Source organism: Neolamprologus brichardi, unplaced genomic scaffold (assembly GCF_056152115.1).
Source record: "Neolamprologus brichardi isolate AB-2024 unplaced genomic scaffold, ASM5615211v1 NODE_ptg000031l+_length_7269946_cov_1, whole genome shotgun sequence".
NCBI classification, from domain to species: domain Eukaryota; kingdom Metazoa; phylum Chordata; class Actinopteri; order Cichliformes; family Cichlidae; genus Neolamprologus; species Neolamprologus brichardi.
The window spans coordinates 6,245,001-6,270,991 of NW_028270136.1; the positions used below are offsets into that span (position 1 = coordinate 6,245,001).

The 25,991-nt window shown below is 40.8% G+C and overlaps 2 protein-coding genes across 3 annotated transcripts in view; both read left to right on the plus strand.

The window, feature by feature from the left end:
* Positions 1–10,762, plus strand: part of LOC102779234 (uncharacterized) — a 13,383-nt gene extending 2,621 nt beyond the window's left edge. Inside the window, exons 2-6 of the mRNA XM_035915366.2 lie at positions 5,277–5,344; positions 5,560–5,628; positions 6,694–6,745; positions 10,388–10,424; positions 10,508–10,762. Coding sequence (XP_035771259.2) covers positions 5,277–5,344; positions 5,560–5,628; positions 6,694–6,745; positions 10,388–10,424; positions 10,508–10,547 — 266 coding nt within the window. The 3' untranslated portion in view covers positions 10,548–10,762. The remainder of the gene's footprint in view (positions 1–5,276; positions 5,345–5,559; positions 5,629–6,693; positions 6,746–10,387; positions 10,425–10,507) is intronic.
* Positions 10,763–19,811: 9,049 nt separating this feature from the next.
* Positions 19,812–25,991, plus strand: part of abcc1 (ATP binding cassette subfamily C member 1 (ABCC1 blood group)) — a 31,516-nt gene continuing 25,336 nt past the window's right edge. For both annotated transcript variants that reach the window (XM_087837226.1, XM_087837227.1), the window contains exons 1-8: positions 19,812–19,946; positions 21,876–22,052; positions 22,825–22,950; positions 23,131–23,268; positions 23,402–23,527; positions 24,125–24,186; positions 24,420–24,551; positions 24,637–24,864. In XM_087837226.1, the coding sequence (XP_087693352.1) occupies positions 19,899–19,946; positions 21,876–22,052; positions 22,825–22,950; positions 23,131–23,268; positions 23,402–23,527; positions 24,125–24,186; positions 24,420–24,551; positions 24,637–24,864 (1,037 nt within the window). In that variant the 5' untranslated portion in view covers positions 19,812–19,898. The remainder of the gene's footprint in view (positions 19,947–21,875; positions 22,053–22,824; positions 22,951–23,130; positions 23,269–23,401; positions 23,528–24,124; positions 24,187–24,419; positions 24,552–24,636; positions 24,865–25,991) is intronic.

Sequence of the window (25,991 nt, forward strand, 5' to 3'; positions counted from 1 at the left end):
ATCTGTTAATGAAGGCAGTGGACTTATATTAGAGTTGTCAAACTGATTGAAAAGCCATATTACTTTTATCAAAGATCTGTACAAATGTGTTGATGGTTTTACCTGTATGAGGACCAGAGCTACAGACATTTGACATCTCAGTGTTCAAGTGAGTATCTCTTCTGACCACGGCCTATTGTCTATGTGAACTGTGCTTTAAATGCTTTTCTAAGCATCTGGGTGGTGGTGTTTTGAAGCAGTGAACACAAATGTAATAGAGCTGCAAAAATGTTCATTAAAATGAAGGGGCAACACATTTTTTAACTTTTGCGTGAAACATTTTTTGATGATAATATAATATCATGTCAAAAAGTTATTTGTAGCATGATTACTTTTTAGTGAACTACATGAATTTATATCCATAAGTACAGTTATAAGGTAATTCTTCTCTAATGTCTGACTATATACTTAATTACAACTACAAAGTGCACTTCCTGAAGAAAATGAAGTTCGACAGGTACATCTGACTGACCCCAACTGTGGGATTAGTGATGAACCATAATGCTTGTAAAGATTTCTGTAGTTTAGCTCAAATAACATTTTTCGACAGTTTCAATTTACTTCTAATTAAGAATTTTAATACAGTGATAGTAAACAGCTACTGTTGGCTTTTTCTACTTCCATTTCTACATCCATTGTTCCACTGATTTATTCAGCTTCTTTTGTATTCTGTTTTACTTCCCATGTGTTTTTTGCGCTTTTGCAGCATTAAAATTGTAATTAATTAAGAACTCACATTCACATCTATGGGCAGTTTAGAGTCACCAATTAACCTAATCCCTTAACCCTATACACCTTCTCATTTTATGGTTTTTCCACTATTTCCATTGTAGATTCTCACTGAAAGCATCAAAACTATGAATGAACACATGTGCAAATATGTAGTAAACAAAAAAGTGTGAAATAACTCAAAACATGTTTTATATTTTAGATCCTTTGCTTTGATTACTACCTTGCATACTCTTGGCTCTCTCTCCATGAGCTTCATGAGGTCGTCTCCTGAAATGGTTTCCAACAGTCTTGAAGGAGTTCCCAGAGATGCTGAGCACTTGTGGGTCCTTTTACCTTCACTCTGCGCTCCATCTAATCCCAAACCATCTCCACTGGGTTTAGGTCAGGCGACTGTGGAGGCCAGGCCATCTCTTGGTCTTCCTTTCCTGGGGTGGTCCTCATGTGAGCCAGTTTTGCCATAGCGCTTAATGGTTTTAATAAATATATAAATAGTAAAGACATCTGCTATAAATAGCAAACAGAAGCGATATATACAGTCTAGAGAAATGTATACACAACAATAGAAAGGCACACATTGGAGAGCAAAGTGCTTGGTTGGAGGTAGCGCAAAGAAAATACTTGGTCTGAATAGAGTCTGTCTGTGGTTGGCCTAAAACATGAGGCCAACCACAGACCATGGCTCAGATTGGTGAGATGGGTGGGCAGGGGTGGCAGAGGGCAGCCAATGGTTTTTTGCATGGTGTTAATGACTCTCTGTGCAGTCTTCCTGTTCTCAGTTGCGGCCCCTGCGCACCAAACACCCGGGCAGTAGGAGCGCACATTCTCCACTGAGGAGCCATAGAAGGCCAGCAGCAGCTTCTGGTTCTGGTTGTTTTTCCAGAGGACATGGGGGAAGTGCAGCCACTGCTGGGTCTTCTTTACCAGTCGGTGTTGTGGGTACAGGTGGGATCAGCAAAGATGTGGGTGCCCAGAAACCTGAAGGTGGAGACAGATTCCACCCATCCTCCATTTGTAATCGAAGGGGAATGGAGCTGTCTGTCGCTCCTAAAGTCCATTATAAGTTCTTTGGTTTTAAGGACCTTCTGCCTCAGGTTGTTTTCTGAGCACCAGGAGGACAAGTTCTGTACACTGTCTCATCTCTATCAGAGATGGGCCCAACCACATTAGTGTCAAAGGCATACTTGACGATGACATTGGTTGGGTGGGTTGGTGTACAGTGATATGTCGGGACACATTCAAAGTTTTAGCAGTTTTCTGGACTGACTGACCTTCAGTTCATAAATTAATGATGGGCTGTCGTTTCTCTTTACTTAGCTGATTGGTTCTTGACATAATAGGAATTCTAACAGTTGTCAACTATGGCTGTCAGCTGTGTACCAACCTGACTTCTGCACAACACAACTGATGGTCCCAACACCATTAAGAAGGAAAGAAATGCCACAAATGAACCCTGACAGGCACACCTGTGAGGGGAAACCATGTCAGGTGACTACATCATGAAGCTCACTGAGAGCAGGGTTTGCAGCTCTGTCAACAAAGCAAACAGTGGCTACTTTGAGGAATCTAAAATATATTTAGAGTTATTTATCCATCTTTTCTTTGATACATAATTCCATAAACTTGCTTCATATATTTGATGTCTTCAGTTTGTATCTACAATGTAGAAAGTAGAAACAAATAAAGAAAAACCATAAAATGAGAAGGTGTGTCCACACTTTAACATGTAGTGTCTGTTAGCCCTGCTGATGGACTGGCAGCCTGCCCAGGGTGCACCCTGCCTGTCGTCCTATGGTGGCTGGGATAGGCTCCAGCCTGCGTGGATGGTATTACAACATAATACAAATGATACTAAACAGCAGAAACTAAAAGTCTGTTTTTACAACACTTTTATGTTGGCACTTTGATTGATTGATTGATTGGTAATTTATTTCAAACATGTAAGCAATATACAGGTACATTTAGAAAAGAAAATAAGAGAGAGAAAAATACTATACAAAAAAATCAATACATTTCAATAAAACTGCCGTTCTGATTAATTTACATGTTGAAAGGGAAGAAGAAAACACTTATTTAATCCCACCCCTTTGCCATAAATTATCAGTTAATATTTAATCAGCTTCCTCACTGATATAATTTGTAATAAAAATAGTGAACAGATTTCTGATATACCTTATACTATAATATCACATCATGATTTTTTTTTTTAAAATAGAGACATTCACTTAATTTCAATATTTTACTTTTCTTTATAGTTCGAGAAGATCATATTTTTATAACTCTTTTTGAACTGTTTTATGTTTGGACGTTGCTTTAATAGTGTGAATGCCTCAAGGCATTCACACTATTGAGTTCCTGTTTCTCTTTAAACTTTATTCTTCTACCTTATTCTAGTTGCTCCGACCTTTGCTGGTTAACTACTCCCTCAGTTTTCAGCCGATTTCCACCATTCAAACTTTAAACTGTTCTGCTGTTTCTGCTAATGCCACCTATATCTTTTGGTGCTCATAACTTTTATACTTTTTCAGATATTAAGCTTTTTATGCCATTTTTTGGCCCATTTTGCTGAATGGGACCACATTATCAGTGTGATCACCAGTTTTGCTTGCCGGGCTGAGCCATGTTTTAGCTCAGTGAGATGAGCAGCCGTTCTCAGACCAGAAGGCCTGGGTTCAAATCCCGCTTAGGACAAAAAAAAATTCAGTTAACAGTTCAACTGTCTAAACTCTTTTCAGCACAAATTTCAGCTTTTTCACCTCTTTTTAGCAGAATTTTCAGTTTTTCACTACTTTTCAGCACTAATTCCAGCTTCTTCAGCTATTTCAGCACAAACTTCAGCTTCTTTACCTCTTTTCAGCAGAAATTCTGCTGATTCACCTCTTTTCAGCAGAATTCCAACTTTTCCACCTCTTTTCAGCACAAATCTCAGCCTCTTCAACTCTATTCTGCACAAATTTCAGTTTCTTCACCTCCTTTCAGCACAAAGTTCTGCTTCTTCACCTCTTCTCAGCAAATTTCAACTTCTGCTCCACAGTGCACATTTTTCTCTCATAATATCTTTGTTTGGGACCAGAACAGGTTTGGCTCAGTGGGTTGAGCAGCTGCCGTGAGACCCGGTGGCAAAGGTTTGAATCCTACCTGTGACGGTTTCCACACATCTTCCCCCCTTGCATGCACTCTGCTTTCTTGACACTCTTCAGTGTACCCTTTCACATACAGCCATCTTCAGCAGGCACTTCTGCTTCTACACCTCTTTCAGCAGATAATTCTGCATTTTCAGTTGTTTTCAGCAGATTTCAATACGAGGCATTCACACTGCAATTTCGCAGGAAATGCAACTTTTTCTCATTCCATATTCAGACTGTTCCACAGTTTCACTCCATGAACAGAAACACAAAAGCTTTTTCTTGTAGTACAGACCTTCCCTGTTTTGAAGTTACAAAAACCCTTTAAATTATAACTTCCTTCTTTCAAAAAAAACATACTCTGAATATTTCCTGGCAGTTCTTTATTTTTTGCTTTTCACTAGATCGTCAATTTTCAATATTTCAGACTGAAAAAATAGTGAGTTTGTATGTTCCCTATAACCTGCACTGTGGATGATTCGAATTGCTTTTTTTTTGAAGAGTAAAAAGTGAATGTAATGTGGTTTTATAGTTTTTGCCCCAGACGTCTGCACAATAGCTTAAGTATGGTGAAACCAGTGGACTGTAGAGAATATAAAGTGATGTTTGTCTAACACCTGCTTTGCCTTGTTTAGTGTTGCAATGCTTTGTGATACGTTGGAATGAATATATCTTACGTGAGCTCTCAGTTAAGTTTTTCATCTGTTATTACCCCCAGAAATTTATTTTCACTGACTCTTTCAATATCAATACCATTTATTTGAATCTTTGCATTTGTATTTAAACTACTACTTCCAAATAACATGTTTAGATTTATTCAAATTTAATGATAATTTGTTTTTATCAAGCCAGAACTTCACTTTACTTATTTCATTAGTCATATCCTCCAATAAATACTCCAATACTGAAATTATCTATAAATGCCAACCATAATGCACCAAAGATCCCGAAAACTTTAAGAAATGAGCTGTAAACATCTTGATAGTTTTCTATTTTACTCTATAGCCATTATATACACTTAGCAAACAAGTACTAACTTATTCTAGAATAAAACTAGAACTAGGTTTGCTCCTGTAACTTAAACCAGTCAATGTCTTCAAAGTATACTGAGTCTACTGACTCTGTACCTTCTTTACTTTGTTGTCAGTCATTTTTACCAGTAAAAAGACAATTTTGCATTTTCTGCACTTTGGTTTTGTTATCATCTGTGAAGAAGCAAACTTATAACAAAAATCTGCATTGTAGTCCAGATCACAATATTAGGAATTAGAACTTCATTCTTTCCTTTTGTTGTATAAAACAAAAACACCGGGGAAACAACTAGTTCATTTTATTGTAAATATTCTCATTTAGTCATATATCTTTTATAAATATTCTGTGCAGATGACGACGACGATGAAGACGGTGATTATCACAAGGGCTCTGTGTGCTCATATTGTGAATTCTGTGAGGTATGTATGAGATTGGCTTTGAGAAATGATGTTCTGTCATTACAGGATCAAAGTCAAATCCTTACTAAAACAAATATCATGATGTACAGTTATGGACCCAAATATCTAAACATTAAAACTGGTGGATTGTTCCTTCCTTACTGATGTGAAAGCACTGCTTGCTATTTCATGATTTGCTTTCTAGTCTTTTTAAAATAAAATGGGCTTTCTTCCAGCACTGTGACAGCTGTGATAAATGTCCTTGTGAGGAGGGAGACACCTCCGAGCACTGTGACGACTGCAAGGTGAGAAAGTACACAACATCTGACCTCCTTCTCAATTTAAAGCAATTCTGCCTTTGATGCACAATAAATAACAACTATGGTAATGTAACACGATGACAATAAATCCAGGAGCTAAGAACTGCAGAGCACAGAAAAGTAGGGAGTTTTTGACAACAGTGGTTCATTTACTAGTAATATAATGGATGGTGATATTGGTCTGTTGTAGTTTTGAGGCAAGAGGGGAGCCAAGACTGTATAGTTTGAGGTGACGTTTGGAGCAAGCAACAAGTGGGGCTGACGCTGATACAGGGGAAGCTAGCAAACAGGAAACACACCAAAGGAGTCCAACAAAAAGCAATAGGTGTGTTTTGATTTAAGGCATTTTGCTGCCATGGTTTGGGTCTACTTTTACCATTAGAGGGATGGGTTACTACCAGAGAGTAGCCAAAAATTGTACTCAAGTAACAGTAGCACTACCTCAACATAGTTTTACTCAAGTAACAGTAAAAACTAGCCGTCCAAGAAATTATTCAAGCAAGAGTTAAAAGGTATTGAGTAAAAAAGCTACTTGGGTACTGAGTAACTGATCATAACATCTGGTTTAATGTTTAAAAATGAGATCATCAGACAGGCAGAAATATAAAGTGAAAGAATGAAAAGGAAAAAATACTACATATAAATAACATGACTACAAAAAAATCTAAGCAGAATAAACTCTTTTCCAATCAATTACCTTTCGGTATAAAACACACACACACACACACACACACACACACACACACACACACACATATATATATATATATATATATATATATATATATATATATATATACATAAATGCACTATATATATATATATATATATATATATATATATATATATATATATATATATATATATATATAGTGCAAAAGTGCATTGAAGCAGTTCTGTTTTTCCATAGTCGTCCCATCTTCCTGACTTTATACTGTCACTTTATAATGTCACTCACCACTCTCCTACTGTTCAGAACCCCCCACCCCCCATACCATTTCATGCCAGGACAAATTTTGAATTCATTAATTTGTTTCTTTTTGTTCATAGATGTGCAGTTTCTGCAATGTTTGTCCTGTTTGCCAAACCGTTTGTAAGCCTGGTGAGTAAATTCTCTGTCACTACTATGAATATGTGAATATATATGGAACGACATTTCAAAAGGAAAGTTTCTTTGTTTCAGTTTATCTGGTCATCACTGTTAAATTACAGGAAGCTTAGAGTTTGGCACTTTATATATAGTCATGTCCTATCTTTGAGCCACAGTTTTGGGGAATCATTAAATTTTCCTTTTGATATGCTCAAGTCATATTTTAGTCTCTTTAGTCTGATATGTGTCAGAGGGGTGTTTACATCCTGCCACCAATCAAAAACTGTCTGCTTAGAATTTGTGGAATCATACTGAGCTTGCTTGAGGTCATTTTTTGTTGTACTGCATTACTTAAGACCAGAGGTGACCGTGCGTTTGCCCTGGTTGCACCTAAGCTGTGGAACAACCTTCCCATAGCTATTCACACGTCTGAATCGATCCAATCATCTAAATCACGATTAAAAACTCACTTATTTAACCTTGCTTTTCTGGTTAGTTAATGCCTGTATTTTATACTTAACTACAAATTTATCTTTGTATATATCTTCTACTTAATACCCATGTGTTTCTAGCAAGTTTGGTTTGATATTCACTTTTATTCTTGCGTAATTAGTGCCATTGACCTGTTGGCATATTCAGTACTTTGTTAATGGTCTTATATTATTCATGTTTTAACCTGCTGTTTTATTGTGAAGCACTTTGGTGTACCGTTGGTATGGTATTGTATATTGCATATTTGCTGTGAAATGCTTAGTTGTCTCTGTCTTCCTTTGCTCTTTGTCGTGCCTTGTATGTTCACTATCACATTGGGACTATCTCTAAACTCTGCTACATACTCAACATGGAATGATCCCCCTTTGTCAGGGCGTGTAGCTTCTTCTTTAAGATACTCCAATTTGCCTGGCCATGCCCCTTATCTATAAAACAGCTGTTCAGACTTGAAATCATCGATTATTTGAGCTTCACTTTACCGTCAGGTGCAGTGTGTATTGGAAGAGTGTGTGGTACAGTGTGTGTCTGTTACCTTTATGGTGGGGAGCCTGTCTGTTGGCAGCCTCCCAGGATTGCTGTCATTTCCTCTGTAGCTCTAGTTGGCTGTGATTACTTCTGGCATATTGCCTGTGGTTTCGCTGGTTCCATTGGAAACCATTGGGTCCTTGCTGTGGCTGATGCTGTTAGCCCAGTGAGCGAGGGTTTCTCTGGTCTGCTAGGTGAGCCCAGTCTGTTTTTCACGATCGTGAGTTTCACACTGAGTGGCTTAGCATAACCCTTCTCACCAAGCATCCTTCACAATATAAGCTAAAAGAAAATTGTATGAAAGACAGTCAGGGGAACATGAAGATCAGCAGAGAAAGATGAGCTATTTAGCTTAGCTTAGGAAAAAGCAGTATCTATCTCGCTGTTTCATGGTTACGGCTGCCTCGTTCTCCCAGCAAGTATGGCAAGCCCTGTGTGCCATAACTGTGTGGGATGTGACATTTCTATGCCTCTGGATGATGGCATGACAGGTGCGATGTGATTGGGTACCAACATGCCTTGCTGGTGAGGGAAAAACCCCTAGTCCTGTATGGACTGGCCTGCACTCACTTTTCTGGCACAAAATGTGCAGGCTCACCCCTTCTCGATATGCCTAAAGGCAAAGTTGGAAAAGTGGATGCCTCACGGGCCAAGGGGGAGTGCCCAGACCCTTGGCAGGTGTCTTTCCCTCCCCCTGCTGCTAGGCTTGTCGAAGAGCCACCCTTTAGGAGCTCCTCACTGGCCCCAGCGATTGAATCTGATTAGCAGGGCATCCAGAGCTCTGCCCTTCCTGAGGAATCTGTGGCGCCTGCTTCCAGTTTTGAGGACACTGGACATTTGCGGCCTTCCCAGATGCAGGTGCCTGACTTTAAGGACCTGATGAGCTAGTAGTTCAGCTCTTGGCTTTTGTAGACGTGGTGCGCACCCACATGGAAAGAAGGAGGATGAACAGTCAAGGCTCTGACATCCTCCAGCGACCCGCTCTCCCCTGACCTATCCTGGAGCGGCCAGCCCCCTTCCAGCCTGTGCCTGGAGCGGTCTCACTAGGTAAAAGTTGTGGTCTCCACTGAGCTTTCCATTGGTGGAGGGACTCAACCAACTTAGACCAGGGTCACGCAGTAGGTCTGGTGACTCACCGTCAGCTGGTCTTCATGGACACTTTCCAAGTCAGTTTGGGTAGGGTCCACTAAGGCTGTGCGGTAAATGGCTATTGAACCAGCCACTAGGCAACTCATCCTCACTGGAGCTGTACCATGTTATCATCAGGACAGACACAATGGTTGCAACAGCCTACATCAACAGGCCTAGGTTCTCCCCTCCTCTTCAGGATGGCTAACAGGTTGTGGCAGTGGGCTCATCCCCTGTTCCGTTGAGTTTGCTTGGGGTGGTACATGCACCAGGGCCATTGAACGTGGACATTAAGTTGATGGGGGCCCGAGTCCAGGAGAGTGGAGACTCCATCCACAGATGGTTGACCAGGTCTGGCATCACTTTGGAAGGGCAAACCTCTATCTTTTCGTCTAGGGAGTTGACGCGATGCCATTGTTTCTTCTCCCTCCAGAATGATGACCTGCCTCTGGGGTGGGACACCCGTGCACACCTTTGCCCCCAGACTCTATGCCTTCCTTTCCATTCTCCCTCCTCCAGTTGGTCCTCCCCTAAGTCCAGACCGAGGAGATGAGGTTGATCCTGGTGGCCCCTCTTGGTCCCACATGCCTTGGTTTTCAGCAATCCCTCTGCTACTGAATGGGACCCATGAGAGCTTCCCTTCCAAAGGGACTTCCTGTCTCAAATAAGCGGTATGCTTTTCCAGCCCTTCCTGGCAGGGCTCAGGGTGATAACCTGGCCCCTGAAAGGCACCTTTCCTTAGGGTTGCCTGAACCTGTGATATGAAATTTGCAGGAATCTGTGCACCATCCACAAGGTCTGCCTACCCCTACCGCTGGGGACTTTTTGCCTCCTGATGTGCGGTCCACTAGTTGGACCACTACGAGGCTACATTTAAGACCATCCTGTAGTTCCTGCTTTCCCAGCTGATCTGCAATTACCCAGCGAGGTATGGTAACAGCAATCAAGGTGGTTCACACTGGTTGCTCAGCACTCAGTGGGACTGACCTCTCCCTAATTTCCTGGTTTCTTAGGAGTGCCCAGCAACTTATATTTCGCAGGACTGGACCTCCAGTTCAGAATCAGAATCAGAATACTTTATTAATCCCAAAGGAAATTAGGGAAATCCATGGGACATGGATGTGATCCTTGGTGCCCTTCAGCATTGTCCCTTTGAGCTGCTCAAGGATGCTCATGTGAAATGGCATTTCCTTAAAATGGCCTTTTTGGTGGACATAACATCTGCCAGTCCACAGAGATTGCTACAGGTGGTTGCTAAAGAGGAAAGAGGTAATCCTGCAAGCAAAATGAAGAATTCCCTTAGCCATCCCTGAGCAGATTAGATCAAATTAGGTTTTCCGATTATGATCCAATGTGTTCCAGCATTTGTAATCCTGAGAGGAACATGTTTTTGGTTAACTCAAACTGCAGTAGAAAGTTACAATAGGTAACAGTTTTCCATCTGATCATATATGTTGACTTTGTGGTTGGTTGTCTCCAGCTCACTAATGGTTCATCGTTTTTATTCAGGAGGATTTCTGGATGAAGTGACTGGATCGATCTACAAGTGAGTGGTGTTCACACTGGCTTTAAGCCTGCTCAAGTTATTCTGAAATTCAGTCATTCACATCTCTATTTCTTTTTCCATAGGACTGTAGCTGACGTCTTTGATGAAGATGATGTCAACTAAATTTAACCATATGTTGCCACCATGTGGACAAACTAATATACCATACTTTCATTGGTTATGGTTATTTGGGGTTTTTTTCTTCAATAACACATTTGCTCCCCAATAACGTCAGAGTAATTTTTAAAATAATAATTTCACATGTTTATGTATTGTTGCTACCTGACAAGTCTGAATACTGAAATCATTATTTAAATAAAACAGACGGGACATTTTTATTGATTGATTGATTTTTAAATGCTGACTGTTTTGGGAAGCGCATCTGTAACCGGAAGGTCACCGGTTCGATCCCCGGGCTCTCTGTCCTGGTCGTTGTGTCCTTGGGCATGACACTTTACCCTACCGCCTACTGGTGTTGGCCAGAGGGGCCGATGGCGCAATATGGCAGCCTCGCTTCTGTCAGTCTGCCCCAGCTACAACTGTAGCTGCCTCCACCAGTGTGTGGATGCGAGAGTGAATGAATAGTGGTATTGTAAAGCGCTATATAAATCCAATCCATTATTATTATTATAAGTGAGCACTTGGCAACAGTTGGAGCTTTTTAACAGGAAGAGACCTCTGGCAGCACCAGGCTTAGATAGAGGCAGACCAGGGGAAGAAGAGAAGAAGATGAGCACAGAGAGACCACAAACAGCAGATTTTTGTCAAGTATCTTACTTGACAAAACTTTCATTGGCAACAACTTGAGGATTAATTTGATTCTAGCTTTCACAAGCTTTTTTTTTAAATTCTACAATTATTCTTCAACCTCAAGTGAAAGACCAAAGAAGATATCAGGACAAGATGTTCACTGTGCTGAAATGGGATGAAGGAACATCAGCAAGCATGATGAGAACCTCACAAAACACCAGAGACTGAGAGTAGAGCTAGAGAAGGTGTGGAAATTAAGGGCAACAGTGGGAACACTCAGAAGAGATATAGGTACAAAGTGACTCAAAAAATGCCATTTTATATGGTTAGAAATTTATAGCATTTTAACAGGCAACATGGTATGATTTATTGGTATTAACAATAAAAGTATTGACAATACAAGTAGCCAGTAACTACTGAGGATGATTGTGCTTTTTTTCATCTTTGCCTACGCCAGCTACCATAGGGCAGGACACAGGGTATACTTGGACAGGCCACCAGCACAGAAAGACAAAACAAGGATAACACACTGATCCGGACAACGATTCACACTCATATTTGCTCCTATGGGAGTAAATGTGAGTGTGAATCACCAGTTAAGCAAAGACCAATAATTGCATGTCTTTGAGCTGTGGGAGGAAGCCAGAGTGCTCAGAGGGAACAATGCAAACACAGAGGGAACAATGCAAACACAGAGGGAACAATGCAAACACAGGGGGAACAATGCAAACACAGAGGGAACAATGCAAACGTAACACAGAAAGGCCCTGGCCAGATAGTAGGGTCAAAATAAAGACCTCCTTATTGACTAGGACCTTCGTGCTAATCACCACGCCACCTTGCTGCCAACATTAACTTTTATTTCACTTTTTTTCACTTGTACTTTGTTGGAAAAAAGTTTTTTGTAAATTCTGCATTTGCCCGTAGTGAACGTTTAAATCCAGCAGATTTCGCTACTGGGTGACACACCAACAGTCAGCTGGTTCGAGCCAGCAGGGTTCACCTCCAAGCACAGTGAGTTACCTGCTGGAGCCTGAAACTGCAGCAAGGTGCAAAGCAGATCTAGTATGCCTGATGGCTTCTGTGTGTGCCCATGGCTGTTATGCGTGCGGGTTGTTGAATTTACACGTTAGGAATTTAATTGCACCTGTGAAATGAAAAGATTTGCTAGGGATTATGTTTTCTTCTCGCAGGTCTGGAAGATCACTTCTGTGCCTGAACAGTAGGAGGGTCTGAAGGTTTTTAATACTGGCTAACGTCTTTGTGTTCTCAATGAGCATCAATAATAGACTAGAAAAATTTGCATTTCCTGCGAAAATGCTGTGTGGATGATGTAAAGCTGAAGCTGTCTGCTGAAACTAGCCAAAAAAGCTGAAAAGTTGCAAATATTGTAAAAACTTTGCCGAACTATAAGAACTTTGGAAAAATAATTACTTAGCAGAACTGCAATAACTTAGAGGAAACATAATACTTAGCAGAAAAATACAATAACATAGAAGAACTTAGCCGAAACATAACTTCTCAGAAATTCAACAATTTAGGAGAAATACTATAAGAAAACAGAAATGCTATATTTAGCCAAAAATACTTAAACATTACAGAAATACTGTGATTTATGAAAAATACTACAACATAGCAGAAATACTGTGATTTAGCAGAAAAACTATGATTTGGCACAAATGCTGTGATTCAGCATATTATATATTAATATTATAACATAGCAGAAATACCATAATTTAGTAGAAATACTATGATATAGCTGAAATAATATGATTCTGAACTAATACTGTGATTTAGCAGAATAGTAATATCTTAAGTAGAAATATTGGAAAAGCAAAATGACCAGCTGAAAAAAGCTGAACATGGTAAGGTTCCCTCAAAACTACTTGTTGTTCACCTGTGAAAAATTGGCAGAAATACAAAAAAAGACAGGAAATAACAGTCAGCATATACACACAATTACAAACATGGACACATATGGAAACACAAAGCCACAGAGAGACACACACAGGATCTATGCCAGTCAACCAGTCTGAACGTATTCAATTTTTAGGCTACAATGAGATGCTGCCAAAAAAGGGTCTCTCCCTCCCTCTCTCTCTCTCTTTCTCACACACACACACACACACAACAATGATGGTAACATTTTCTGAAAGCCAGCAAAAATACCTGTGTTTTGATGTATAATTTGTGGGGCTTGAGTGAAAATTGAGCGAGTAGCAAGAAGTTGTTTGGACATGAAGAGAAGATTCAGAAAGGGCCAGTATCCACTCTAATCCAAGAGCATAGCAACCATAACAATACATGTATTTTCTGAAAAATCACAATGATGCAACTGAAAACTTACAGAGGGATAGGATTAAAACAGTAAACGATATGAAAAAGCTAAATCATACATGAATAGCCCAATAATTTGAGAACATTTTAAAGTTTGAATTGTTGCTCTACGTGAAAGTATGAGGAAGTAGTTAAGTTTCAAAAACAAGCAAGTTTTAGTAGAACTTTGGAAGTTTCCCATTCATTTCAATGGGACAAAAAATTGCATAAAAAGCTTAATATTTTAAAAAGTATAATAGTAAAAAGTACCAAAAGTTATAGCCGGCATTAGCAGAAAGAGCAGAATAGTTTAAAATTTGAACGGTAAAAATCAGACAAAAATTGTGGAAGTAGTTAAAGGCCAAAAAACATACGGAAGCGACAAGAATAAAGAAAGTAAGGATAAAGAGAAACAGGAACTCAATAGTGTAGATGCCTACAGCATCCACACAAAGAGAAACAGGAACTCTATAGTGTAGATGCCTACAGCATCCACACAATAATGTTGATTTTTTTAGCTGCAACTTTAGTCCTTAATTTTTTTCTGTTGGCATCAAACACTTTTAAAACATTTTTTTATCCTGTAAGCATTAATATTCTAAGAAATCTCCTAAAACAGGACACGTAGACTTTACTTACTGACCAATAAAGTACGGTGTCCGCAATAACAATACAACCCGCTTAGAGCCCATGTGCCAATGATAGTATTTGGGTCACTTACATTGTTTGTGGTCCTTCCTTTGAGTGTGACATTACACCAACTTGAATCTATCTCTCCCAGAGTAAACTTAACTGTGTTTGTTGAAAACTTAAAGCACCTGTAATTATTTGGTTTGGGTATAAATGATTCTACTTGTGTACGCTTATCTATTGGTGGAAATAAGCTCGAAAGTACGGTGCAATTGCCGGTGCTCACTGCTTGTCTAGTTAGCCTCATCATGCAGTTGAAACCCCACTCGTCCTCTGGATACAGTGGCGCGGGTACGGTGAACAGACAAGGTCTGGCCGTGGCACAGGCGACACAATCAGACACGTGCTGTTCCCAATTTGGTTGCTGTCACTGAATCCGGTGGCGCGTTCAATTCAATCTTGCGGTTTCATTTGCGTGTAGTCAACCACCACTACTTTCTCTTTTATCAGAGATGTACTGACATTGTTTGGTGGCTGTGGTGTTGGTTTAGTTTTATTAATGAAATTGACCTTTATTAACCCCTTTGGATCTGTCCCTGAAACTTTGACACCTAGAACCAGATATAGAGGTCTCTCACGTTACCGACCCCCAATGGACAGGGTCAGCGGGTTCTGTGTTGGGCTAAAATCCCTCTGAAGTGCTAGATCGCCCCACCCTTGTTTAGACGGCTTCCAGCTTGCTCCTGTATACCCCCTTACCTGATTCCAATTTCAACACCAGCTGTCAAAAGGTCGATTTCCCCTTTGCCGCGGACAGAAGAGACATTGACAAGCCTAACCCGAGCCCTGTGGTTTTCCACTCTTGACCTAGCCAGTGGCTACTGACAGGTCCAGATGGACCCGAGAGACAGGGAGAAGACTGCTTTTTCTACCCCGATGGGGTTATTTCAGTTCCAGAGGATGCTGTTTGGTTTTTGCAACGCACCCGCTACATTTCAACAGGTGATGCAGCATTGTCTGAGAGGACAGATTGCTGAGTCATTATTGGTGTATTTGGATAAGATATTATTTACATACCTGACTTCTCACTTACAGAACCTAGATAAAGTGTTTCAGAGGCTATGGCGTCATGGGTTGAAGTTGCAGCTGAACAAGTGCAAGCTTCTGCAACTGGAAGTGAATTTTTGGGCGCTGCCGACTTGGGATTTTTTTATTGGACTTTTAGTGATTTTAATTGTTTGGCTGAGGCCACTAGAACTTTTAGTTGTCTTGTTTTTATATATTTAAATTCTTATTGTCCCTGGCCATGGTATTTTCTTGTTGTTTTTTATGTTCAATAAACTATATTTTAGAAATGTAGTTTTTACATTCTCTACTCCCTGTGATCATTCACTGCTCTTCCCATTATAGAGGGATTTACCTTCTCATTGACCCTCGTGACATACATATCAGCCGGAAGCTGACAAAGCATGAGCTTTGAGACCAAGCCCTGCTGCAGTGGCTCCACTGCATGAAGTATGCCAACGCCTGGATCACCCAGTGGTATCTGGCTTTGTAGCCCTTCAAATTCAAGGTGGTCCATAGGCCAGGGGCAGTGGCCCATTTCTTCTCCCGCTCATCGGGAGGTAGTAGATTCACCCGGACGGGGAGGATAGTTTTCACTAGAGGTGTCCAAATTCATAGGCTGTATCCTCCTGAGGATCCGGCCTTCGAGGTCTACATGGGTCAGGTCCTCCAAAGGTCGGGAAGGTTGGAAATGAGTTGCTGTGAAATTGGACATCCTGTTAATAATGAATTACAGTCGTCCAGCCTGGAAGTAATAAATGCATGAACTAGTTTTTCAGCGTCACTCTGAGACAGGATATTTCTAACTTTAGAGATGTTGCACAAATGGAAGAAAGCAGTCTTACATACAGTGGGATGCAAAAGTTTGGGCAGCCTTGTTAATAGTCATTATTTTCCTGTATAAATCGTTGGTTGTTACAATAAAAAATGTCAGTTAAATATATCATATAGGAGACACACACAGTGATATTTGAGAAGTGAAATTAAGTTTATTGGATTTACAATTGTTTAAACAAAATCAGGCAGGTGCATAAGTTTGGGCTTCACGAAAAAAAGAAATGAAATCAATATTTAGTAGATCCGCCTTTTGCAGAAATTACAGCCTCTAAACGCTTCCTGTAGGCTCCACTGAGAGTCTGGATTGTGGTTGAAGGTATTTTGGACTGTTCCTCTTTACAAAACATCTCTAGTTCATTCAGGTTTGATGGTTTCCGAGCATGGACAGCTCTCTAACTCACACCACAGATGTTCAATAATATTCAGGTCTGGGCTGAGATGGCCGTTCCAGGACGTTGTACTTGTTCCTCTGCATGAATGCTTTAGTGGATTTTGAGCAGTGTCTCGGGTCGTTGTCTTGTTGAAAGATCCAGCCCCGGCGCAGCTTCAGCTTTGTCACTGATTCCTGGACATTGGTCTCCAGAATCTGCTGATGCTGAGTGGAATCCATGTGTCCCTCATCTTTGACAAGATTCCAGTGAGATTTGTTCAGATTATAGACCTATATCAGTACTCAATGTTTACTATAAAATATATACCTCAATTATTTCTAAAAGATATGAATATTTTATTAGATATTATCAATGAAGATCAGACAGGCTTTATAAAGGGGCGTCAAACCCAAGACAATATAAGGAGAACTTTATATATTATCAATCACATTCAACAAAAAGGAAAATGTGCAGTCTTTATAAGCCTCGACGCAGAAAAGGCTTTTGATAGCGTAAATTGGAATTTTCTATATCAGGTACTTGAGAAATTTGGGTTTAATGATAAAGCTATCAGGTGTATTAAAACGCTTTATCAAAACCTGACTGCAAGGATAAGAATAAACGGCAGTTTAACTGAGAGTATAAAATTAGAGCAGTCTGCCAGACAGGGCTGCTGCCTCTCTCCTACTTTGTTTGCAATCTTTATAGAGCCCCTTGCACAAGCAATTAGGCAAAATAGAAATCTTAAAGGAATAGAGGTGGGGGAACATATTATAGGACTTTTTGCAGATGATGTGATCTGTTTTTTTAGAGGATCCCGACATATGTATTCCCATATTAATTAAGCAACTCGAGATATTTGGGTTTTATTCAGGATACAAGCTTAACTTGAATAAAACTCAGATTTTAACATTCAACTATCTCCCATCCAAAACCATAAAACAAAAATATAATTTGAATTGGAGAGCAACAAAAATGAAATATCTTGGGGTAACCTTATCACAAAACGTTGAGGACTTATATAAACTTAACTACGTTAACTTAGATAAGGAAATTAAGAGTGATTTGAATAGGTGGGCTACTCTTCCATCAGATATTGGCGCTCAAATAGAGACGATAAAAGTATGTGTCCTACCCCGACTTCTCTACTTTTTTCAGTCACTACCCGTTGATATACCTGAAAGACAATTTAGATTATGGGACAAAATTATATCTAAGTTTATATGGAATGGTCATAGACCGAGAATTAAATTTGAAACACTACAGATAAGAAAGGACACGGGGGGTTTGGCACTCCCAAACCTTGAGGCTTTATGCTGCACAAATCAGGTACATCATTTGTTGGTGTGACAATGATTATGAAGCCAAATGGAAGAATTTAGAAAAAATCAGAACAAGGAAGAGAAATTCAAAGCTGAATTCAGTCACTCAGTTTACGCTTAAAATATGGTTTAACCTGATACGAAAACACAAACTAGAAAAAGAGCTTGGATTAATCTGATGGATAGCCTATGATGAGGGTTTTACACCCGGTTCTATGGACCAAAGATTGAACAGTGGATTCCTACTGGATTAACAGAGATGTGTACACTAATTAAAGATGGGAATTTTATGAGTTTCCAGGAGATTAAACAAAAATATGACCTAAGTAATCAAGATCACTACAGATATTTACAGATTGGGGACTTTTTTAATAAAGAAGTAAAACATAGTGTAGATCTGGATAAAAATTCGATAATTAAATCCATAACTGAAGTTTACAAAGCAAAAAAAATTAGAGTAATCTCTACAATTTCCGAGCATATAATGGAGGCAAGAGGGTGTACAACAACATATGTAAAACTGAAGTGACAGAGAGAGTTGGGAGTGAACATATCTGATGAGGAATGGTCACAAACCTGGAAAACACAGCAGTCAACAACATCATCACGCGCCTGGAGACTGCACTGCTGGAAAAATGGTAATTAGATTTTTTATAACACACAAAATTAAGAACAAACATACCTCATTACCACAACCGTGTTGGAGGGGCTGTGCAGAGGTAAATGTGAATCATTCCCATGTTTCTGGTTCTGTCCCAAGATTACAAAATGTTGGGAAGATGTTCATTTAGTTATAGGTAAAATTCTGGGTTATGCTGTATCTAAGACTTGTACACTATTATACTTTGGTGTCATTACGGGAAATGTGACGAAAGAAGACAGATACATATTGAAAATTATGCTTGCTGCCTGTAAAAAGGCAATTACAAGAACATGGAACAAGATAGACCCACCATCACAGGACGAATGGATCAAAATTATAGATGAAATACAAACTATGGAACAACTGACCTACAGAATAAGGACTCAGGAAGATCAATACCATAAAAAGTGGGAGAAATGGACTGAGTACATAAACCCAACAGGATAAAGACCAACACATTGATAATGAGAAATGATCAAACTGTAGAAACAAAGAGATCCAACATGTTTGTTTTGTTTGTTTTGTTTGTTTTTTGTTATCCTACTTGTTGTATTTATCTTTTTGTTGTTGTTGTTGTTGTTGTTTTGTTGTATAGTGTTTGAAGAAAAACAATAAAAAGAAAGTTTTAAAAAAAGAAAAGAAAGGAAAAGAAATCAGCCACTCTACTACAACCAGAGAAAATGCTGAAAACATCACCCACTAGTGCATAGGTGTCAAACTCTGGCCCGCGGGCCAAATTTGGCCCGCAGCCTAATTACATTTGGCCCGCAAAGCCATACCAAATTACTATTAGAGCTGGCCTACTGGTATTATACAGCTAATATATATATTGTTTAGTATTAAGCTTTGCTTGTTCCATATTCAGTTTTCCAGAAAAACTTATTTGAGTCCATAAGAAAAGATTCATTTTTATATCTGGAGGAAGATTTTTTTTTTTTCAATAAATATTAATGTTAGCCTGCGACTTTGTTCCAGTTTTGAATTTTGGCCCACTGTGTATTTGAGTTTGACACCCCTGCACTAGTGGAAAGGAAAAGACAAACATTTCTCCCCCATTTTCCACCCGGCTGCATTAGAAATGTGAATGAACTGATATTCGTCAGGTGAGAACTCAAAGTGCTTTCTAAGACACAGTCACAGACACAGCTAACATGGGATAGTTAGTGATGGCCTTTTCTGTCTTTCTTGCTGTCTTAGTGTGAATATACCGTTTTGGGAGCACAGACACATATCTCGGTCGTAAAGTCTGTATTAGGTACATCTGCGTGCACTCACAGCACCAAACTATCTGCTCTTATGACACGAGTCACACGACCTGTTCTTTTCGTGCAACTATCGCAGCAGCAATCCCACCGCAGCTGCTGCACAAATGGCGTAGTCAGCCATAACGTTACAGAAGCTGTAGGTGGCAGTGTAGACCTTTGGGCCGAGTTCTGACTGACCGAAGAAGAAGAAGAAAAACAACCTTCCTCTTCGTCTTAACAGGCGTTACAAAACAAGCTGAGCTCGCAGCCCCGGCTTCTCTGATGCTTCGCAGCGAATGGGGTTTGATCAGTTCTGTAGCGTGGACAGGTCCGATCCCCTGTGGGTGAGTTACATGTCACGGACACCGTGTCTTTTCCTCTAGCTTTAAACTCTCGTAGTTGGCGTTACCGGTGCCGGTACATGCTAATAGTAAGCCACGGCAAGTTGCGTGTTATTTAGTCACGTCAGACGCACTTCTCTCATTATAAATCCTTGTTACAGCTGATCGTTGAGCCTCCATTGGCCGAGTTCACGTTTTCTCTGATCTGAACATCGGAGGGTTCGCAGGAGAACAAGTGTTCACCGAGCTCGTGTTTGTGTGGTTCCCTCTCGTTTCCTGGTCTGTAGGAACTCATCAGTCCCAGCACACTCAGGCACCGGTAACAGCAACTATGGTGCATCTACCAAACACATCCTGTAGAACAGGAAGGTTTCTGAGGGGGATAGCTCATGATTTTAGTAGGTTTATTACAGTGAATGGGTGTATTGTCAGAAAATGATTGGCTGTGATTAGTCTCTATCCTTTATTAGTTTCAGGTATGTGTTTGTTTCAGGTGTTGCTCTATACCGTGACTGGTGTGATCGAACTGAGGATTATGTTCAGTTGAAATAAAAATAAAAATGTTGCTGTTTATTGATATTTCCCAGCTGATGACTTTGGTAGGTCATATTTTTGCCACAGACTTGGCAGCAGCTGGTGCGTAGGTTATGGTTTCTTTTGTTTGCTCGGGACATGAAATCATCATGCTTTGAAACTGCAGTCAGGTGATGGTATCACAACACTGGTGACCATCTTTCACTGTTTGCCAAACCTTTTACGTCAGGCTCCTGTCACATAACAGGGAGGGGTTGATATCGGCTGTAGCAGGTAGTAGAGCAGGTCATCTACTAACTGGAAGGTTAGTGGTTTGATCCCAGTCTGCTTCATTCTGCATGTTGCAGGTTGCTCTCCGATGCATCCGTCGGAGTGCGAGTGTGTATGAATGCTAGTTAGATAGCACTAAAAACTAGTGCTGGTGTGATTGGGTGAAAGAACCGGTTGTGTAAAGCTTTGAGTGCTCAGAGTGGAAAAGCTCTGGGTCGATATAAGAAGCAGTCCATTTAGTATTACTGGGTGAGTTGAGCACTCTAGGTAGGAGCACTCCATCATTAAAGTATAATATAAACTCAATTCTATTATCTACGGTTGTGAATCCATTTCACAACATATTCTCACTTTGAATTGCTTTGGTCCAAACCAGTCATGAGTCCACTAGAGAGTAATGACAAGTTAGCCTCATAAGGGAAGGGTTACTGGTGGTGGCCACGGACATGCTTTTTATACTTCCTGCTCCTCTGCATCTCTCCAGCTCTTCGAGTTCCTTAGACCTTATCCTAGCATCTCCTCTGCAGTGTTGAGATGCAGCAAACGTTCTTGCAGTGGCGCATACAGATGCCATCCAGGATGAGCTGGAATACATGTCATTGGGCCGTAGGTGTCATCTGGTAATAAAAATGGAGGAAAATCAGTCCCGTCTGCTGAGAAGAGGGCCGTGGTCTGTGCCCACCACCTACAAAACCATTCCCTTTTTGGGAGTTGCCTTGTTATTGTCTGTTTAACTGAGTTTGTCTTATAGCAGGGTGGGCAGCTCCAGGCCTTGAGGGCCGGTGTCCTGCAGGTTTTAGATCAGATTTTAGGTCAACACACCTGAATCACATGATGAGTTCATTACCAGGCCTCTGGAGAACTTCAAGACATGTTGAGGAGGTCATTTAGCCGCTTCAATCAGCTGTGTTGGATCAAGGACACATCTAAAACCTGCAGGACACCGGCCCTCGAGGCCTGGAGTTCGACCCCTGTCCTATACTGTGATGAGGTCTTCTTTTCATTTTAATTTTTTCAGCTGCATGTAGCAGTAAAATGCAACATTGTTGATCTAAATAAGACAAGAAAGCTTTATTAATAACTCTAGGCTGTTGTTAGATGTCTTCAGCCTTACTGTTCCTTTTCCAGGATTGGAACCGTACGTGGCACACCGATAATCCTGACTTCACCCAGTGTTTCCAGAACACTGTCTTGGTGTGGCTGCCATGCTTCTACCTTTGGCTATGTGCACCCTTCTACGTCGTCTACCTTCATACCCATGACCATGGATATATATGTATGAATCACCTCAACAAAGCCAAAGCTGTGAGTTATGGGAGCCCGCTGTAGTGGTTTTCATCGCTGCACTCATCTGTTCTCTCAGTGGAGCAAACCAGAAGCTCGTTCAAACACAAGAAATGTTTGAAGATTCGAGTCATGATGCAATTCCAACTTCAGGAAAATGGGATGTTCTGGAAAAATCAATTTATTCATTTATTCAGAAAAACAAATGTTTAAACTGAGGAAAAGGTACAATTTAAAAAAACAACAAGGTCAATTTTTTTGGAAGTAACACATCTCTTAAAAACTTCCATGTTTCCCGCTGTGTGGGATTCTTTTAAAAATAGTCCGCAGTCGTCTGGGAGCTGAGACCTGTTGCTGGACTTTTGAATTCAGTCATTCAGGAGGATGAGTAGAGGCAGGTGAGGGGTCCTCGTGTTACTGACCTGTTACCAGTTAACCTGACAGGTACCAAATGTTGCTACAGCTCTGATGTTAGTAATTATATTGCTGTTATCACAGTCATAATGACATTATCTATTTTTTAATTGCATGTTTTCACAGTTTAAACATTTGATGTTCTGCTACCCAAAGATATTATTATCAAGGATCACAGTTTAATCTAATCTAAACTGTTTTAATGACAGTGACTGAACGGTGTGTTTGTAGTTTCATTGGTTGGTTCCACTTGTCACGACTGTAACTGTGGGAGATGTTGGTCATATGTCTATAAACAAGATACCAAATGTATTTACCAACGAATTAAACAGATATTGATGACACACGTGTTAAATCCAGGAGCGATCTGTTTCCACAGGCTGTTGGCTTTTTACTTTGGATTATCTGCTGGTCAGATGTCTTTTATTCTTTCTGGGAAAGGAGTCATGTGAGCAGCCCAGCACCTGTCCGCCTCGTCAGCCCGACCTTCCTGGGCCTCACCATGGTGAGCGTCCAGCCTGTCGCTACCGGCTCTTTATGGAGCTGAGAAAAGTTCACATGTATTTTGTTATTTAGGGTAGTCTTTCTTTTTTCACTTAACTCTTAAATTTATGCTCTTTAACAAATGCTGTAAAAACTAAATAGACGATTTCTTTTAACATAAAAATATTTGCATGTGCCGCAGCTGTTGGCTGTCATGTTAATCCACTATGAGCGGATGAAGGGCGCTCAGTCATCGGGCGTGATGCTGATCTACTGGCTGCTGGCGCTGCTGTGTGCCACTGTCACCTTCAGGTCAAAGGTCTTCCAGGCCTTGGAGCAGGTTGGTGCTCAGTGAGCAGGACTACACTCACTTTACTTACATGATGATAAATAACTGGTTACTAATCGAACTGATGTTGTAGTGAATAAACAAAATAAGGTTGTTTGATTAAAAACATCCTCTTGTTGTGCAGCCTCAGACAGTGTGTGTGTGGAGGTACACCACCTTCTACATCTACTACGCTCTGCTGCTGATTGCTCTGTTCCTGTCCAGCCTGACCGACCAGCCACCCCTCTTTTCCCGGGAAGTTAAAGACTCTGTGAGGCTGCCTGACAAATCTTCTTTCCTTGTCACTCATTTATACTCAGATTACTATATTGCCATAAGTATTCGCTTACCCCTCCAAATCATTCAGCTCGGCCTTTGTTCCTGGAACTCTAAATATTTCAGCATGCCAAGACAGTTTGCACATTTTGATGCTCCCAACTTTGTGGGAGCAGTTCGGGGATGGCCCCTTCCTGTTCCAACGTGACTGCACCGGTCCATAAAGACGAGTGTGCAGGCCTGTCAGGTTCTTCCACACCAGACTCAGAGTCCACCTCAGCAGAAGCCCTTTGGGATGAATTAGCAGAGACTGTGAGCCGGACCTTCTCATCCATCGTCAGTGTCTGACCTCAAAAATGTGCTTCAGGAACAACGGTCAAAGATTCCCATAAACACACTCCCGACACTTGTGCAGAGTCAAGGGTTGAAGCTGTTAGAGCTGCTGACGGTGGGCCGGCATCATGTTAAACCTACGGATCGGGAATGTGATGTGTGACGGGGAAAGACGAATACTTTTGGTAGTACAGTGAAAGCGTTGCTGCATCAGTGTGTTCTGAGCTCATCATTTGTGTCTAACGATGTTTGTCTGTAGAATCCGTGCCCTGAGCCTGGAGCGTCTTTCCTCTCCAGAATAACCTTCTGGTGGATCACCAGGTAGGAACACGCCGTTCCACTCCGGTGAACGTGCTCTTATTTCTGTGTAACAAAATCTCACATTGGTCGGTATCATCTCTAAAGATTATTCTTATTGATATTTAAGACGAGGCTGACGTCTTCTGTATTGAAACTTCTACATGGTCCTTTGGGGCTTTCTGGAAACGTTACTGCACATTGAGCTTCTACATGTTTGTGTTTCATCCTCCTACCTGTCCTAACCTCTCCACCAGATTGATGATGACAGGCTACAGGCGCCCACTGGAGGAGAAGGACCTGTGGTCTTTGAACGCTGAGGACTGCTCCCACAGAGTCGTCCCACAGCTGGCCAAACGCTGGAACACACAGTGCCAAAAATTTAAAAGGTCAGGAAAGGGATCAAACTTCTTTATACAAATGCAGATTGTTTGGGAAACATGCAGCCAGGTTATTTCTCTTTCCTCCTCACAGGTCAGAGGAGAGGATGCTGTACTCGTCCAAGCGAGCGCCCCACAGTGAAAACCCTGAGCGCCAAGCTGTGGAGGAGTCTGAGATCTTGATTCTGAGACCTCGAAAGAAGAATAAAGAGCCCTCACTGCTGTGGGCCTTGTGCTTCACGTTTGGGCCCTACTTCTTCATCTCCTGTATCTATAAATTAATCCAGGACATCCTGATGTTTGTTGGCCCTGAGATCCTGCGGTGAGGAAACTGTAGACCCTTTGATAAGATGACATTGAGTCGTTGATCTGTCTGAAGTTGCAGCGTGCATTTATCACGCTCTAGAACTTTAATTGTTTAAATCATCGGGAAAACCCATCAGAGCCCATCTGTTGCACTAAATATATCTTTGCCAGGACTGCTGTGCCTCAACAAACTCCTCCCACACACGTTTTTGCTCAGCGCCAAGTCGAGCTCCGCTTGGCGCTCCGTTCCCATCAACGGGCTACCCAAACCTGATAGGACTCCACCACCAGGTCTCCCAGTGGGACTACAGCGTCCCCTGTGGAGCACCCACTCAGTTACCCTAAGAAGGCTGGGTGCTCTGAACTGAACACAAAATCTAAGAGCTGCAAATGTGAACCAGCTGGTGAAAGACCAACATTAAATTATTGCCCCCAACAACCAGATATCTCTAATCAAACAGCATCTTGGTTCTCTCGGCTCGTCTGTTCAGCCGAGCCTCAGGTGGTGTGATCTTTGGTTCTGCCATGTCCCTACAACAACACGCTCACCAGTTAATTAGGAACTGCCTTTTTCAGCTAAGAAACATCTCCAAACTGCAAACTTTGTCTAAATCTGAGTTAGAAATGGTTATAACCATTACCATTATAACATGGTTATAATGGTTATAACATGGTTATAATGGTTTTAACCATGTTATAACCATTATAACCATGTTATAACCATTATAACCATGTTATAACCATTATAACCATGTTATAACCATTATAACCATGGTTATAATGGTTATAACATGGTTATAATGGTTTTAACCATGGTTAAAACCATTATAATAAATAAAATAAATAAATAAAATGAAATAAAAGCATGAATATATTCATGCTTTTATTTCACCTCGCTTAGATTATTGTAACAGCCTTTTTCTGTGTTTGAGCAAAAGGAATCTTGAGCGTCTCCAGTTAGTCCAGAATGCTGCTGCAAGGCTTTTAACTAAGACAGGAACAGAGAGCACGTTACACCAGTGTTACGCTCGTTACACCAGTGTTACGCTCGTTACACCAGTGTTACGCTCGTTACACCAGTGTTACGCTCATTACACCAGTGTTACGCTCATTACACTGGCTTCCAGTACATTTCAGAATTCA